Genomic DNA, 15,225 nt, shown 5'->3' with positions numbered 1-15,225 from the left:
ACTTTAGCACCTTTCCAGTTGATTTCAGTTTACAGATTGGAGAGGAACATGTTGGTTTCAGTTTTCCAGCACCTTCCTCATGGGTTTTACCACATATTTCATTGATTGATGGCTGTCTGATGTTGCTGATCAGAATTTGGACAGGTTACACTTTGAGGGCAGCGGCTATTGAATTGGATAGGAGCGATTGGAACCGCATAATTGGAGTTAGAGGATGGGTGAATGATGAGTTCTTACCTTCCTAAGGTGGTAGAGATACGTGTTTCTTCATTTTGCATTTGGTTTATTGGTTGCATGGTGTTGTTTTGATCTATGCCAACAACTTGACGGGAGTTGGAATTTGTTTTTATGCACCTAGGCTGGGTGTTAGCCATATTTGCAAGAGACCACTATGGATGGGATGGACCGTTGATGATGTAGACACTACGGTCTTGGTCACAGGCCTAGGTATCTTTGGAGGTTTGGATGGTTCTCATTTTGATATTGTTGATGGAGTAGACCTTTCTGCATTGAGTTGTGAGACGACTTCTGTTGTTGCCAGCACGGAGGGAATTGCACATGGTCACTCTGACATTTCATTGGGGCAGACAAGAGTATTTCGTCTCGACTACATATTGAGCTGTGTTCACTAGTTTACCTTTAGCTCACATATACAGGATTTGACTATGCCACTGATGGTAGGGAAAGGTGATTTGAGTATGGAGCTTTGTGGCCCATCCTGGTATGACATGATTTTGATGAGAAGTGATGAGACCAAGTTTGGCAAGTCTCACACACTGTTCTCACCAGCTAGTTGCTTACAGAATGCAGTGTTTGAGATTTGGTTTGATTGGACTTTAGAGGGTGACAGAGTAATGCAACGCTAGTGTGGTGGATTTTTTCCTTGTGGCGGTGACTCGGAATGTAGTAGTAATGTTGTTATCCCCTATTTCAGTATATCTAGGAGACCGCTACAGTTGTTGCAAGTGGATTGGAGGGAGATTTTGGCTAGGACTTGGCATTTGGTCGATTTGATGTTGCAGTTTGTGGTTTCAGTCTTGCTTACTTTTTTGAGCACTTCTAGTCATCTGTGCAGACAGTTGTGGAGGATTTCTTGGGTATAGCTCAGTTACCTTCAATCTCTACTTGTGGGAGTATTAGACACTACAGTTGTCACATGATGTTAGTATACATGCCCCTAGATGGTGATTGGTTGATTGCAGTGAGTTGGGTTGGTTGGTGCTCTCAAGTTTTTTTGCGGGACACTTAGAGATTAGAGGACAGTGAGGGAATCACAATCTATGATCAGAATGTCATTGTCATGATGTATGATTCCGAGGTTGACTCTATGATTACTAGTTTCCGGTCAGGTATTGATTAGTGTCACTTTTGGGACATTCTGTTGAGAGATGTTGAGGGTCATCCTTTGAGGTGGAGAAAATTTCATTTCCTGTTGCATAGGATCGAGTTAGGCAATGGGGTTTCAGATATGGATCTCCTTCAGGCACCTTGGCAGGATATATTGCATGGGATAGATCTCAGTTTACTTAGGATATTCAATATTGGTTTTGATGATAATTTGTTGATGGGGAACCATGAGATGACAGTGCAGTTTGATTCTTCGGGAGAGCAGTTTTTTGAGGAGATGAATGAGTTTACATAGTATGTTTTTGCTCTTCTTGTTGGAGGTTTTTAGGTCTCTGATTGGGGCACCTTGCAAGATAATGCTTCCAGTAGATGGTGCTGCAGATTTCTTAGATTGATTTGGGGCCCCGAGATTATTCTTAGTTTCATTTGGATCAATCAGAAGATTGTGGGGGTTGTATTGGCATTGCTTGAGGACAAGCAATCTTTGGGCAGGGCGGACTGTAATGTCCCCAATTTTTCAGGTTCTTTAGCAAACTTTAGTAGCTGACACTTTGGGTTCACGTCAGCTTGTTCAGATTTGTAATTTGATGTTTCCGATGAGATCGGTTGGTTTAGTGGAGTTATACGCCACTTTTCGAAGTGATTTTTGGCCTCTGGATTGGTCTCCAAGAATCTTTGTCTATTTTTAGTAAGTCACCTGATCAGCCTCGTTTGCTATTATTTGTCATCAGGATCACTCCAGTGCAAGTTCTGATGTGTTTTGACAAGTTTTCTCAAATTTGGTGCATTAATGAGTTATTTGTTAGGTTCTTTAGCAAACTTTAGTAGCTGACACTTTGGGTTCACGTTAGCTTGTTCAGATTTGTAATCTGATGTTTCCGATGAGCTCGGTTGGTTTAGTGGATTTATACGCCACTTTTCGAAGTGATTTTTGGCTTCTGGATTGGTCTCCAAGAATCTTGGAGAAGCCTTCTATTTTTAGTAAGTCACCTGATCAGCCACGTTTGCTATTATTCGTCATCAGGGTCACTCCAGTGCAAGTTCCGATGTGTTTGAGTCTTGACAAGTTTTCACAAATTTGGTGCATTAATGAGTTATTTTAATTATTTTACTAAGGTTGGTTAAATTTAATTAAAATATTTAATTCCAACCTTAGTGTTATAGCTCGTTAAACCGGGGCGAAAAGACCTTAGTGTTATAGCTCGTTGGAACCGGGGCAAAAAGTTTTAAATCTTCGTGCATAAAACAGTGACCTTAAGTGTCAAAATATTATTATATTATTGAAAGGGTCATTTTCAGAGGAAAAAGGGAGTTTAAATTAATAATGTGACTATTAAATTAAAGTATATTTATTTATAAAGTCACTTTATTTTAAAAGGTACACTTTATTCACTTAAGAGCGGAGAAACGAGACTCGCCCAAACTCGGCGAGTCCGGGTCCGAGTCATGCCTCCCGAGTCTGCAGAGCTCGGACCTGGACTCGTCCGAGTCCAGGGGGTGAACTCGCTAGACTCGCTGAGTTGGCGAGTTTGGCCTAAAATCGCTAAACTCGGCGAGTCCCATGCCTGCGACTTGGCTGGCCGGATGGGCTTAAAAAAAGGCCAAAAAAGCATTTTAAAAAGTTTTTTAACTTCTTTTTTTTATTTTTTATTTATCCTTAGCCCCTAAAAGTGAACTTCATTTCATTCATTCGGCAAAATAGGTGGAGAAAAGTGAGTTGTGAAGACAAACAAGGGTGCATTGAAGAAAAACCAGCGAGGAAGCTCAACATTTCTTCCATTTATCATATTGGGGCTGCATCGTGTTTGGATTTGGTGCATCAAGAGTTGGATAGGAAGAGTTTGCAACTCATTTCAAGTTTGTTGTAAGAGGTCAGATTGTTTTTTTTGAGATTTTTTTGTTTCTTGTATGCAAAAATTTACATTTTCTATTCATTTCTTTTGAAAGTTTTACTTTTTTTTCCAAAATCTATGTATGTTACTATGTAGGGTTTGTAATTTTTTTAAAAAAAAAGTAGGGTTTGAAATATTGATCAAACCCTACATTTAAAAAAATAAAATTTACAAACCCTACCTTAGTTTTTTTGAAAAAAATGTACAATGAGAATGAATTCACAACAAAGAATGAATGTATTAATTTTTTTTTGTATTTGTAATGTCTTATGACTTATTATTTATTGCAGCAACCTTCACTTTCTTATTTGCCTCAAGTTTCACAAAACTATCATACAATGTCTTCTTCTAGACCCCCAATTAGAAAGGACCCCGCTTGGAAATTTCACGAAGATTTTCCTGGGCAAAGAAAGGGGCAAACAAAATATATGTTTTTCAAAACAATATTCCATGGAGGCATTTCTAGATTGAAATAGCATATTTCTTGTGTGCGTGGCCATGATGCCGACCCATGCATTGAAGCAACGATTGAGGCCATACGCGAGTGCTATGTAATGGTTGAAGCAATTGAAAACAAAAAGAAGCAAAAGGAGGATCTCGCGGCAATTGGAAGTGGGACAGCTTTAGGCTGTGTTGGAGGGCCTTCTTCCATGCCTCCACATCGTCCCACTCGGCATGCTACTGCTGGTGGTAGTGCTGCTTCTTCTGCAAGTGCCACTACTCATGTTCCTAGCACTGCCAATGGTAGTGGGCAAAGTTCCCAGACTCGGACTCGGCTCGGACTCGGCAAGGCCGACTCGACTCGTGACTCGGCTATGACTCGGCGACGACTCGGCTATGACTCGGCAAAATAAAAAACCCTTGAAATTTAGAGATTTTTAACGATTTAAAACTTGTTTCATGCACCCATTATTGAATAAAGCTTAAAGACACTATAACATCATCAAATAGAAGCTGATTTGATCACATACATAAACATACATCCATCACATGCGTAGAAATGTAAATTGTAGCTGAAGGAAATAGAAAACATAGATATATAGAGTTATAAATGTTGTCAAATGTATATAAAATCCATGACATCAAATGTTCCCAAACATATATATAACTGTAAACAAAAACAAGTCTATGGCTCAGGCTCTAGCTAATCCTGAGCCTCAGAGTAGTCTGTCTGCCTCCTACAAATGCGTCTAAGGTAGGTCCTGGATGACTGAGAAGCCATAGTCTCCGCCTGTGAGGTGCCTATGCCGGATCGTGCTCTATCCTCCTCCTCTGCCATAGCCACAGCCTCAGCCTCTCTGTCTGCCTGGTCAACCCACTCATGGTCCTCCTCAGTGAAGACGGGATCGGTAGACTCAGTGATCCACTCAGACTCTGGATCGATCTCCGCTAAAGTGATCGGAGAGGAGTCAGTGTCCAAAATCTGTCTGGTCCTAAGACGGAGGTTGTAATGAACAAAAACAAGATCATTCAACCTCTCCACAGACAATCTATTACGCCTCTTCGAATGGATGTGCTCGAACATTGACCAATTGCGCTCACATCCAGAAGCACTGCATGGCTGGCTCAAAATACGGATGGCAATTTTTTGAAGGTTTGGGGTTGAGGGCCCAAACATTTGCCACCATCTATCTGAAATAACGAAAAAGAAAAAAAAATCAAACTCATTTCCAACTTTAAGGCTAGATTATAAAATAAAAAATTAAAATGCATAAGCCATAAACTTAAGAATCTTAAGTTTACATATATTTCTACCTGGCTGCAATTGTGTTCGAGCCTCTATGCACATGCTGCTTGAGAAGATTGCCCCTTCTCGATTATTATATTTATCCAGCTGGAGCGTTGTTCTTGAGGCTGTGCCATCAGTACACAACTTTTGAACCACTGTATACAGGCCACTAAGAACCTCCTCATCTGCCTTGAAGTCATCACGGAATCGAAATGCCGGATTGAGGTAATAGGCTGCTGCATGGATGGGCCTGTGAAGCTGGTTCTGCCATCTCCTATCAATAATCTCCCAAATGGGGCCATACTTATCCTCATCTCCTGCATATATGGACCTAATGGCCTCCTTGGCCCTATCCATACCCTCATATATATAGCCCATAGAGGGCTTCTCCCCATCAACAACTCGTAGGAGAACTACGAGGGGCTCAGTGACCTACACATAATGTTAAACAAAAACAATTAAGTCACAAATTAAATTAAAAAAAAAGAAAAATTGCAAAGTTAAATTGTTAATAAATTAAAATTAAATTACTAAATAGTAGATACTAGATAGTAGATACTAAATGTTAAATTGTAATAAATTTACTTGCACGGTTTCTCCACAGGGGGTCCAAAAACCTGACTCATCAAAAATGCAATTTACCACATCTATCCCTGCAGTGGTTGTAGCATAGGATGAGGAAGTCCACTCCTCACCAACAAACATACGCCTCAAAGCCGCCTTTGATTTTATCAAGGATTTCAGTGTGAGGAAGTTTGAGGCAAACCTCGTGATGCCTGGACGAGCCAACTCCTTTTGCCCCGTGTATTGCCTCATAATGCTAAGGACCAATGCATGATTGTAGATAAACTTGCTGATATATTTGGCCCTTTCAACTATTGATTTCACCCATTCAAGCTTACCAATATCCTCCAACATGAGGTCAAGGCAATGGGCCGCACAAGGAGACCAAAAAATTTTCGGGTGCCTCTCCATCAAAAGTTTACCTGCAGCAATTTTAAGTTAATTAGAAATTTTGATGTGTTAAGAAAATTTTAAATAATCATAGATGCCTCTCCATCAAGACTTGAAAAGTTCAAAATTTACCTGCAGCAACATAACTTGCTGCATTATCTGTCACCACCTGCACCACATTTTCTTCCCCCACCTCTTGTATGACTTCCTCAATAGCCTCACATAAGTATGTGGCATTTTTCACATGTGAGGAAGCATCAATAGATTTCAAGAACATGGTAGATCCTGAAAATAGAGTTTCAAACTTTCAACAAATCAAAATTTAATTTATTCAATGCATTTAGGGAAGTACAAATTAGAATGAATCATAATCAATCACCTCCGCAGGAAACAAGAAAATTTAGGAGTGTTCTATTCCTCCTATCCGTCCAACCATCTGTCATGATGGTGCAACCCTTTTCTCTCCAAGACTGTCGGTGGTCCTCTAGCTCAACTTTCATATCCTCAACCATTTGTAACAAGAGGGGGCCACTTAACTCAGCATCGGTAGGGGCTTTAAACCCCGCACCACAAATGGTTATGGAATCTACCATGCCTTGCCAATAAGGAGACCTGTCACAAATAGATTATGATTAGACAAAGTAAAATTCAACTTCAAACTATAAATTTACTTTTAAACTTAAAGCAATCAAATCAAAAAGAATTACCTGGCTGCAATAAATGGAATGTTGCAAAAGTACCAAAACTTGCAAATTTGTTTTCTTGCAGCATCATGAACCTCCTTGTTCCAACCCATACCCTCAAGCGAGGGTTGTGCCCCAGGAGTACTACGCGGCACAAAATAACTATCCAACCTGGATTTCCGAACTCTAGGGCCAAAGGTAATAGTGCCACCAGGAGGAGTAGAAGTAGAAGCACTAGCACTAGCAGAAGCACTAGCACTAGCAAAAGCACTAGGGTGAAAGGGAGGCATGGAAGAACCCTCTCCAACACAGCCTACGGATGTGGATGCGGATGCGGATGCGGATGCAGATGCGGATGTGGGTGCATGGGAGCCAATAGCACTTAACTCTTCCAATTGCCTCTTCTTGGTTAACTTTTCTTGTTCATGTGTTTCTAATTGGACATAACAGAAACGTTTTGCCTCAGGAGTTTGTAATTTGCATACCTCAATATCATGGCCAGGTATGCCGGCAATATGGTATTTAAATCTATTGATGCCACCAAAATTAATTTCTTTACAAAAAAAACATTTTGTTTGATTTTTTTGTCTGCCAATAAAGTCTTCAGTATATTTCCAAGCCTCATCCTTTTTAGGCATTGTGAAAAATGAATGTTTTTTAAACGTGAAAGCTGCTGCAATAAGAAAATTTAATAAAGTTATAAACTAATAGAAAAAATCAGGAAACCCTACTTTAAAAAAAAATAAAATTGTAAATACATGTTTACAATTTTTTTCTAAAAAAATGTAGGGTTTGCACTTTGCCATTATTCTACTTCTCTCATTGTAATTAAGCTAAAAAAATAAAAACATTCAAGATTTGGAAAGTTAACTGTTAAACTAAAAAAAAATTAACAAACAAATGAAAAAAATCCATTAACATACTTAAAAAAACAAGCAAAATCTACCTTACCTCTTTCAAATGAGTTGAGAAGTCTTGCTTTGGACTCCTTGATGCTCTCAATGCAAGCCTATGGCCTCCCCAATGTGATTTGTGGTCTCCTTGATGCTCTTCTTCCTTGCTGATTGCAAACCTATGGCCTCTTGTTTTCCTTCCTCTCTCTCACTTTTTCTCTCTTCTTCTCACAAATAACAATTAAAAGACCTTTTAGGGTTATACCAAAGAGAATGGAAAAAAAAAACAAATGAAAAAGCTCTTTTTTTTTTTGTTTTTTTAAGTTCGAATTATGCCTATCGCGCGGCCGAGTCCTGGACCTCGGACTCGGCGAGTTTTGGCAAAACTCGCCTGACTCGCGAGTCAGGCGAGTTTTGCCCAAAACTCGCCGAGTCCGAGCGGCGAGTCGGCAAAACTCGCCGAGGTTGGCTCGACTCGCCAACTCGGCGAACTCGCCTGACTCGCGGCGAGTTTGGGGACTCTGGTAGTGGGAGTGTTAGCATTGGACCTAGAATTCGTAAATCTAGGTTCGATACCTTCTTTGTGCCTTGCACTACTCCTGGGTCCTAACAGTCGCTTGAGAGCATGAGTTAGAACAAGGAGGTCCATGATGCCGCTAAAATGGCAGTTGGCAGGTTTTGGGTCTACGACAGTGTTCCATTCTTTACATTCAGGAGAATGTTTTATGTTTGATTGTTTTAATTTTTATACTTTGATTCTTCGTTTTATTTTTTCTCATACATACTACATAGTACATAACTTATCTCATTTAATTTATTTGTGACAGGTCTCCTTATTGGCAAGAAATGGTTGATGCCCTTACCGTATGCGAGGTGGGGTTCAAAGCCCCTTCTGAGTCTGATTTGAGGGGACCCATTTTGACTCAACTGGTGAATGATGTGAAGAAGGAATTAGGTGAACAACGCCATATATGGAGCACTAAAGGTTGCACCATCATGATTGATGGTTGGACGGATAGGAGAAATAGAACTCTCCTTAATTTTCTTGTTTCTTCCGCCCATTGCAAGAATGCCACCTACCTATGTGAGCAGATAGAGGAGGTGATTGATGAGGTGGGTGAGGAGAATGTGGTACAGGTGGTGACCGACAACGCAGCAAATTGTGTTGCTGCAGGTAAACTTTTGATTACAAATACAAACTAATTTTGTTTGCAAATTAATTACTAATTTGTAACTTCTTTAATTACAATGCAACAAATTATGTTGTTTTAGGTAGACTATTGATGGAGAGGCACCCATCTATAGTTTGGACTCCATGTGCCGCCCATTGCATTGACCTCATGTTGGAGGATATTGGAAAACTCCCATGGGTCAAGAGATGTGTAGAAAGGGTGAGAAATGTGTGCAAATTTCTATATAATCATTCATGGGTGTTGGCTCTTATGAGACAATACATAGAGCAGGAGTTAGCTCGTCCAGGAATCACAAGATTGCCACAAACTTCATCACATTGCAGTCCATGCTTCGTTGTAAGTCGGCCCTTAGACATATGATTGTTGGTGAGGAGTGGTCTTCCTCATCCTATGCTGCCACCCCTGCAGGGAAAGATATGGCAAACTACATTTTTGATGAGCAAGACTTTTGGATCCCTTGTGATGAGATAGTGAAGGTAATTTTTTTATAAATTGTACAATTTAACTTTTTGTTTTATAACTTATTCATCATATTCTCTTATTTGCTCATTTTTCTAAATTACACAATATTTTCAATTTTGCAGTTTGTTAAGCCCTTGGTGTTTCTTTTGCAAGTTGTGGATCGAGAAAAGCCCGTAATGGGCTACATATATGAGGGCATGGATAGGGCGAAAGAGGGCATCAAATCCGTCTATGAAGGAGATGAGAGCAAGTATGGTCTCATTTGGGAGATCATTGATAGGGCATCATTAGCTTCATAGGCCCATCCATGCAGCAACCTATTATTTGAATCTGACATTCCATTTTAGCCCTACTTTCAAGGGTGATGTGGAGGTCCTTAATGGGTTATACTCAATAATGGAGAAGATGGCACCTACTGGTTCTACTCAGACAGAGGTTATTCGAGAGCTACAATTGTTCTCAAATGCACAAGGGGAGACCTTCTCTCATCCTATTGCCAAAGAAAGTAGGACAACTATGATGCCAGGTAAAAATAAATTGTAAGGCTTAATTTTAGTTTTATTGTATATTGTTAAATGAGTTTATGAGAGATTGATTTTATTTATTTTTCTCATTTCAAACTCAGATAATTGGTGGAAGTTTTTTGGCCCAATGACACCAAATATTCAAAAGTTGGCCATTCGCATCTTGAGCCAACCATGCAACGCATCTAGTTGTGAGCGCAATTGGAATATGTTTGAGCACATACACTCCAAGAGGCGCAATAGATTATCCGTGGAGAAGATGAATGATCTCGTCTTTTCTCACTACAACCTCTGACTGAGAATGAGAAAGAATGCATTAGCTGACATCTCTCCTATCATTCTAGATGAGGTTGATCCTGAGGCAGAGTGGGCCATTGAGACAGATCCTGCGCCTGTCTTTAGTGATGATGACACTGATTGGATCGACCAGGTAGATATAGAGGCTGAGGTCGTAGCCATGACAGAGGAGGAGTGGAGAGCACGAGTAGAGACATGAGATTCAGAGGTAGATATTGATAGTGACACAGATGTTCTTGATGTTGGTGAGCATGGCATGGTGTCACGGGGTGCAGCTATGGCTGCCAAATCATCGAGGACCTACCTTAGACACCTTCGCAGGGCGTCGGGGCCAGAGGGTGCATGCTCCTCTGAGCCATAGGCTTGTCGTTGTATTTACCTTTGGTATTTGTATGGAACTTTTGATGATGATCATACAATGACATGGATTTTTTATTCCATGAGTTTTGTAATACTGTATACATTTGACAATATTTATATATCTATGTTTGTTATTTCCTTTAGCTACAATTTGCGTTTATGCTTATGTGATTGATGTATACTTGTGTATGTAATGAAATGAGCTGAGTTTGATGATGTTAATGTGTCTTTAAGGTGTATTAAATAAAGGGTGCATGAAACAAGTTTTATATCTTTAAAAATCTCTAAATTTCTTTTTTTTTTAAGTTTCCAGAGTCTAGTCGAGTCTGAAGCCGAGTTTGACTGCGAGTCCCGAGTCTGAGTCCGAGTCGGCCTTGCGGAGTCCGAGCCGAGTCTGAGTCCCGTTTCTTTGCTTAATAGAGAAGTGATTTTTTTAAAAAGAAGTTATTTATCCCACATTCGCGGTGTCTTGGGAAATGAGCCCAATGAGAGTTATAAAAGATTGGGAGATCTTGGGAAATGGTACTTTGGGAAATTGGTGTTTTTTGGATTCAGTTCTGGAAATTCCTGGCATTTGGGGCAAAATCCCTCAGATGTGGCATCTTTCTTGCCTGTGAGAGATCAGGTTGGGAAGGTATCTGAAGACAAACTTACAATGGAGGAGTAGAAGAGCAGTCAAACTGCCATTCAAACTTGTGCACAATAGGGATTTACACAGCAACTTCAGGTATTCATATCAATTCCTCCCAGTTCTGTATTTTGTTAGCATGTCAATAGAATTAAGGAGGTCAGTTGTGGACATTGGCTCCTTTGGCATGGGAAGTAAGGGAAGAAGATAACAGGTGCAGGGAAGTTGCAGTAGAATCTAGTCGCAGCCCTTAAGGATGACACTATTTGGTAGAGATAGCGGCTGTCATTGGGTGTTGTGAGTGTGGTACCAGTTGAATGCTACACCCTGCGTTGAAATAGGTCAGACGTATTCACATAGCCGCTGCTGTACACACCTTGGTTGGAGGCCGAACTGGGCTAGGGTCACTTGGGGGCATCCTGTAGAGTGATGTAAGTGCATGATTGGAGATATCAATGTTTGCAGGAAAGAAACCTTGCCTCCTAAACTTCTAACGCAGTCATTGTCATTTGCTGGGTGTGAAAGAACCTTACTTGACTGGGCGTAAAACTTACCATTGGCTGGGTATACACAGTGAAATACGGAGTCCTTTGATAACCGAGATTTGGTGTAGCAGACTCGATACCCAGCGATTGAGATTGGCAGAGTGGACGTGGTCTGGTGTTGAGCCGTTTACTGCATTGATATAATTTTTGGAGAAGGACAGCGACCTGGGAATGACCTCCAGCGGCTAGGGTACAGGTTCTTTGTATTTTCCTTGTGTTTGGAATATGGTGTAATTTCTTGTTGGAACTGATTGATTGTAATCTGCAATTAATGTTATGTGTGTAACAAATTCTGGAGTTTGAGCTCAATTCAAAAGATGTTGTTGACTGGAAATCAATGTTAAAACTTATATTTGGAATTTATTGTTTTCATCATTATATGTAAATTGGAATGTGAAAGATAGCAAAACTCTTAAACAAACGCCCCAGGTTACAACATAACCACAGATTTAACAGTAGAGCAAAAAAAAAAACACAGTCCATCATTGAGCTAGTGAACTGTTTGTCGGAATACCATCAGTTAGTTTGACAAGGGAATATTGGCAAAATAGGACAGCCTATTACACGGGCACTAAAAAAAAAGCGTCTCTTCTTCATTTGGCACCCACAGAATAGTTGACTGACACAGATTAATTCACAAAATTCCACTAACTCTACAATGTCAAGAATCTTCCGTTTGCTCTGTAAAATGCTTAATGCACCAACACAGGAATTCTTGAATGAAATAAATTCATTCAACCAAAAACCGCCCAAACGTGGAGAAAATGCATTGAAAAAGAATTAGCTGCCACTTGTCAAAAATTCTGAACCGCTTACAACCATTCCAAAAGATTAATAAAGGATGACTTAAATCCGTCGATAAATATATAAACTTCACAATTTTAATCCAATCCGTATTTGAAGAAGATTCCTAATCCTTATAAAAAATTAAATCGGAAGCCGTCACACTTTCAAGAATAGAAATCAACCCTTTCTTTAAAGAAGTAAGACTCGGCACAAAAGCTGACTTGGCAAATGATAGAAGACAAGTAAGTACTCAGAATGCTGATGCAGACACTCAGGCAGCTCCAATAGGCATACAAACACCTGAAGAAGATAACCAAGCAGCTCAAGCTGCTCAACTAGGCACACAGGGAGCTCAACTAAAATTCACAAACAGCAACATACTATACTCAACAAGCCTTTGACATCAATGACACATATTCCAAAACATCTTTTGTAAAATGTATTTAAGCTAAACTTACTATTAATTGTTGATCAAGTGTCATACTAAATTGTTTCTCCCTTCTTTGGGAAAAAATCTAATTGTAATCAATGAAAGAAAACTTGTGTAGCTATCTTCATGATTGAGATAGGGTGTTTTTTCTTTCCATGTATCATGAGTCTCTATATTGATTCTTTTCGGTGTGGTAAAACTGTTGGTGTTGGAAATAAGCCACACCCGGACCGACGATGGACTGGTCCAAGAGGGGCCATAGCTCAGTGGTAGAGCACTCCAGCAGCGTATGGAAGGTCCTAGGTTCGAGTCCTAGCTGGTCCATGTCTCAACATGGTATCAGAGCCAGGTTTAGGCTAGGAGCCCCAAGCACATGAGATGTGTGGCTTAAGGGGGGGTGTTGGTGTTGGAAATAAGCCACACCTGGACCGACGATGGACTGGTCCAAGAAGGGCCAGAAGCTCAGTGGTAGAGCACTCCAACAGCATATGGAAGGTCCTAGGTTCGAGTCCTAGCTGGTCCATGTCTCAACAAAAACATGTACCTTGCAATTTAGAAATAAAAACAAAAAATGGTGTGCAAAAAGAAGTTAAATTCTATTGGCTCATACAAGTCCTATCTTAGACCTATAGTTCTCCTGAAAATTCCTATAATATACACTTGTAGAAAAATTTCCATTCTCTTCTTAGAGATCTATCTGATGCAAGGTTGGTTGTGCATTGAGTCCGGCTGTTGGTTGTCTAGCTATTTTCACAATCTTGGTCATATATTCCTAGTCATTTTTTTCCTTACAGAATGTTATTTTGAGGCATAGGGCCATGAAGGGGATCTCTAGTGCTAACAGGCTGATTGTCTCCTTTCATTCTATCATAGACATTGGTGGTATTAGTCCTTTAAAATTTATTGCTCTGCATGCATATGGGGACAAGCTAGTGGGATAATTTACTTGCGTGTTATGAGTAGGGAAAATGAATCATCCTCCTTGCTCTTTGCATTGTGGGCTTGCTTTGTTGAGATTTGAGGGCCACTTTGTTTGCCTTTCTCGCAATTTTTGTTATAGGGACAAGCCCACATCGTCAATCCCTTCTTTACCTATAGATGCTTGTCTCCTGAGTAGTTAGGAGAGGATGTTAGAGAAGTGCCTTAGTTTCTCCTTGGATTGTCAAACATGATGCTTTTGGCCATTGATTCTTCCCGGTAGACATTATCAGATCATGCATTGGGCCTCTTGATGGTTGATGATAGTACCAGTAATTCTTCTTGTATGAGCATTGTCATAGACATATGATCATACTGGCTCCCAACAGTGCATTTGACTTTGATATTCATCGACTTACATGGTTCTTTTTCACAATTTTATCACTTAAGGGTGGAATTTGGTATGTTGGGACCTTTTTTGTTCATATAAATGTTTGAAAAATGATTTGTTTTTTTTTACTTTTTCATTTGGGCAGCCTATGGATCTGCCCAGGGTGCCTTGCCCCAAACTAAACCCATACATGTAAGGGTTTTTTTTTCTGAACCGTAAACATAGCATATAAAAACTGATCACGTCCAAAACTAACATGAAATAACCGTCCAAAACTAACTTTTTATTACACAGGTGATGCCAAAAGCTGTTCTATAACTTTGTCAAAGGCAAGGTAGTTAATTTTATTTAATTTTAAAACCTGTATCATTTTTAACAATTTTAAAAATTTGCCTTGCAAAGGAATGTTCATTAAATATGTGAGAGATGGATATTTTGTTGGAAGAAAAATTTCATTGTTTCTGGACCATTGCTTGTACTAAGAAACATGTTTATTGCTAAGTTGCTGGTTTTGGTGTGAGATCGGTATAGATATAGGGTTTTGGTATGTCAGCATGACATTTTTTTTCCCTTGGGTACTTACGTTTGGGTATGGCTGTATATACACACACACACACACGTATGTATGTGTGTATTTGTGTATGCAAAAATTTCTAAATATATACAAAATTGTAAATACATTTATCATAAAATATTATTTTATGACAATAGTAATAACATTTTATCTTTGATAGTATGATACTTCTGATAATAATAAAGATAATTGTCTAAGTTATTAGTTTCTCTCTTCACTCCCAGATCCCCTCATTATAATCAAGTTTCTAATGTGACAAGAGATCCCAATATTTGGGGGGGCTTCCAATAGGAGAATCCAGTAACATAGGTTTGTTGGTAAACAGGAAATGTTGACGAAAAATTGTCCCAAAATGTTAGAAGTCTGGATGATATTCTGTATTTAACAGGTATGAAATATCATGCATTTCCAGATATGTCTTGCCAGAAATCTCATGTTTGTTGTAATGTCCTTTTGACCTGCAAACACTGAGCTGTTAGTAGTCAACATGGATTGTGGCTGACTTGATCCTGTCAGCTTTTAGATTTAGTTGGTCAGCTAGCTTTAGTTGTGTGAGTTAAATAAGAGATGCTGCAGTTATTCCTTTAGTTATCTTCAGTTAAATAAGGAATCAGCTTCA

General features: G+C 39.6%; 2 protein-coding genes across 2 annotated transcripts in view; one reads left to right on the top strand and one right to left on the bottom strand.

Annotated features, from left to right (window-relative positions):
* LOC131031430 (uncharacterized protein At3g06530) overlaps positions 1 to 15,225 on the top strand; it is a 254,996-nt gene that overhangs the window by 146,065 nt on the left and 93,706 nt on the right. The gene's annotated exons all lie outside the window — the stretch shown is intronic.
* On the bottom strand, positions 4,254 to 5,507 carry LOC131856152 (uncharacterized). Its single transcript, XM_059207575.1, has 2 exons — positions 4,995 to 5,507; positions 4,254 to 4,871 (listed from the first exon to the last, which is right to left on the bottom strand). Exons 1-2 carry the CDS (start codon positions 5,344 to 5,346, stop codon positions 4,384 to 4,386), a joined length of 840 nt encoding a protein of 279 aa, XP_059063558.1. The 5' UTR covers positions 5,347 to 5,507; the 3' UTR covers positions 4,254 to 4,383.

The sequence above is a fragment of the Cryptomeria japonica genome, chromosome 6 (assembly GCF_030272615.1).
Source record: "Cryptomeria japonica chromosome 6, Sugi_1.0, whole genome shotgun sequence".
Classification (NCBI taxonomy): Eukaryota; Viridiplantae; Streptophyta; class Pinopsida; order Cupressales; family Cupressaceae; genus Cryptomeria; species Cryptomeria japonica.
The sequence above is the reverse complement of the archived record's forward strand: the minus strand, read 5'-3'. Positions and strand labels throughout refer to the sequence as shown.

What these genes read in the sequence shown, in the direction of transcription:
- LOC131856152 (XM_059207575.1), bottom strand. Translation starts at nt 5,346, where the DNA reads ATGGGCTATATATATGAGGGTATGGATAGGGCCAAGGAGGCCATTAGG. An exon ending in TCGAACACAATTGCAGCCAG is followed by an intron (nt 4,872 to 4,994) that starts GTAGAAATATAT and finishes TCGTTATTTCAG; the next exon opens with ATAGATGGTGGCAAATGTTT.